The sequence below is a fragment of the Lactuca serriola genome, chromosome 3, assembly GCF_051521515.1.
Source record: "Lactuca serriola cultivar US96UC23 chromosome 3, Lser_US96UC23_V15, whole genome shotgun sequence".
NCBI classification, from domain to species: Eukaryota; Viridiplantae; Streptophyta; class Magnoliopsida; order Asterales; family Asteraceae; genus Lactuca; species Lactuca serriola.
Window position 1 is genome coordinate 148,428,819 of NC_136410.1, and position 2,666 is coordinate 148,431,484.

At 32.1% G+C, this 2,666-nt stretch overlaps 1 protein-coding gene across 2 annotated transcripts; it reads left to right on the forward strand.

The window, feature by feature from the left end:
- Positions 1-290: 290 nt before the first annotated feature.
- On the forward strand, positions 291-2,340 carry LOC145093254 (putative B3 domain-containing protein Os03g0621600). 2 transcript variants are annotated; one of them, XM_079031336.1, is made up of 4 exons: positions 291-383; positions 601-675; positions 765-1,271; positions 1,913-2,340. In XM_079031336.1, exons 2-4 carry the CDS (start codon positions 607-609, stop codon positions 2,183-2,185), a joined length of 849 nt encoding a protein of 282 aa, XP_078887462.1. In that variant the 5' UTR covers positions 291-383; positions 601-606; the 3' UTR covers positions 2,186-2,340. The 2 variants fall into 2 exon arrangements, with proteins under 2 accessions (XP_078887462.1, XP_078887463.1); XM_079031337.1 differs by lacking the exon at positions 291-383 and having other exon boundaries at positions 570-675.
- Positions 2,341-2,666: the final 326 nt, after the last annotated feature.

Consider the following 2,666-nt stretch of genomic DNA (forward strand, 5'->3'; position numbering starts at 1 on the left):
GGAAATGAAAGGAAAATAAAAGAAATTGGTGTTCCCGAGTTTCATTAAATGAGGGAATTGGAAGGAAGTAGAGGGAAATGGGATGATCACTTTCCCTCCTAACTTTCCTTCCGATTTGGGAGGATTTGAAAAAAAAAAAAAAAACAAAATAATTCATTTCCTTTTACCTCTCTCTAACTCGGGAACACACAAAAAAAAAATTGTTTTCCTTTGTTTTTTTTTTTCACTTTCTTTTTTTTTGTTAAATAATCTTTCATTTAAATTTTATATGGAGTATTAACACTTAGTCATTTACCGTCCCTTCTACAACTCACATATCAAAAAAATTCAGAGAGGGACTCCGCCACCTCTACCTCCTCCTTCCGCCACCGCTGCTTCATTAGGTAAGTTGCCTTTTATGCCCTTATGACAACTATTTCAGATTATCCAACAATAACTAAACATTACAGGTATAAAAAAATGAAAATAAATGAGCATCTATCCTGTCAAGAACATTAAACCCAACCGTATATTTAAGTCTAAAAGGCTAAAACTCTGAATTCAGAGTAATTTTTATGGGGTTGGCTAACATCCGCTGATGCTTCTTTATTCTTTGTTCAGTCAATAATGAATTTTAGCAATGGCGATAAAGCTTCCTTCTTCAAGATATTACTAAATGACTCGGTAGACTACCTTGTGAGTCCATCTCTTTCCTTCTCTCTCACACACCATTTTCGTTGCTTGTAATCACACATACCTTCACTTATATTCGTCATATTTTGCAGACATTGCCGACTGCTTTTGCGAAAAAGTTTTTGGAAAACAGCAACAACAAGAAACAAACACTTGTTCTCAAACCCAAATCAGCTGTCAAATGGATTGTGAAATACTCAAAGAACGAAGACAAACACTACTTTAAGGATGGATGGCTCAAATTCGTTAATGACAATCTTCTTCAAGTGGGAGACTTTCTTGTCTTCTGGCTTCTCTCTGCTTCTCCAAACTCGAGCTTTCAGGTCTTCTTCTATGAACCCAATGGTTGTCTCAAACACCCAGTTAGTTCTTCAGGGAGTTTCCGTTCGATACTGCCGACTGCCGATCGCCGCCTATTGTTGGTGGACAAAGTGACAGCTGAGGTGATGCGCGGAGGTGCAGGTGATGGGATGATACGCTGCGTGAAAGAAGAAACCAGTAATAATCATGACGAGGGCGATGATGATGATGATGATTCCCTGCAAAAGGTCCACAAATCGATAAGGAAGGTTCTCCGGAAATCCTACCTTCATCAATTGGTAATTAATTAATTAATTCATTTTTAATTGCAAAAAAAAAAAAAAAAAAAAAAAAAAAAAAAAAAAAACATACTTGCACTGTTTTCTTAAAATACACAGAAGACATTGTTTTTACTATTTAATATAACATACTATCATTTTTTATGATATTTATGTATAAATGTATAATTGATGTAATATCTAGGTAATACTTAATTAAAAATATAGAAAATAAATATATTATACATTGAAAAATATATACTATTTAGCAAGAATTAATAAAATGGAGCAAGCATGTTGAATTTATTTATTTATTTATTTATTTATTATTATTATTATTATTATTATCATGCATCTAGCTTTTATTTTATAATAAGATTAATTGCAAAAAAATGCAAAACAGTTTCACAAGTTTATGAATCACTGAAACATATTTTTATTAACTGTATTTAATATAACAAAGTTATCAACTTTTAACCATCTTATACAAAAGGTTACATAAAATGATAAATTTTGTTATATAAAATGTTTAAAAAGTACCTACGAATTAATCTTGAACGTATATATACTTCAATTTCTTTTCAATTACCCCATAGTTATATAATTAGTAATATATATGTTTTCTTGGAGAATTTAATGGAATGTATGTATATGTACGGCAGCCGATGACAATGACTTTTTGGAAAGCCAGCAGACTGAATAGGTACGACAGTGTGCGCCTGAGGACAAACGAAGGGAAGATCTGGAAAGTGGGGGTAAGTAAGTACGGAAAGATTAACTTCCCAAACCTGACAAGTGGATGGTACGATTTCTGGAAGAGTAATGACATAAAGAAGAGTAATACACTTCAGTTTACTCATGTGAAAGGCAACCTTCTTCATGTGCATGTGATCAAGAGGCACAAAGGAAGAACCATCAACAAGAAAACATCGTAGTCATGAAGTTGAAGAATCAAGGGAATCTTAGAATTTGAACTTACTTCGATGTGTTTTTGAACTTTATTATCTATTTAACTAAGAAAGTTGGACGCTAGAATTAGTTTCAAAGATGTTTGCCTTGTTATGGGAAATTTTTTGTTCGGTGGACTTTAGTTAATCCCAAAGACTTATTGGACTATCAAATGGCAATTGATTCGAGCACATGCACATAATCGATCAAATTCTTGATTCGAGCACATGCTCTTCAGCACTTGATCAATCAAATTGTTGTATACTAAGGAAAAAACTTGTGTACTCCTAGCTATTAATTATCTTAGACAACAGGTCTGTGGTTTCTCATATATAATCCTTAATTTTAAAAAACTTTATAAAATGTTTTTCAATTTATATAATAGTTGTCTCGCACCCTATCTAAAAAAAACTTTTATATCATTTTCATTTTCTTTTTCTTTTTATAATTAATTTTAACTAAACCTTT

What these genes read in the sequence shown, in the direction of transcription:
- LOC145093254 (XM_079031336.1), top strand. Translation starts at nt 607, where the DNA reads ATGAATTTTAGCAATGGCGATAAAGCTTCCTTCTTCAAGATATTACTA. An exon ending in ATGACTCGGTAGACTACCTT is followed by an intron (nt 676 to 764) that starts GTGAGTCCATCT and finishes CATATTTTGCAG; the next exon opens with ACATTGCCGACTGCTTTTGC. An exon ending in AATCCTACCTTCATCAATTG is followed by an intron (nt 1,272 to 1,912) that starts GTAATTAATTAA and finishes TATGTACGGCAG; the next exon opens with CCGATGACAATGACTTTTTG.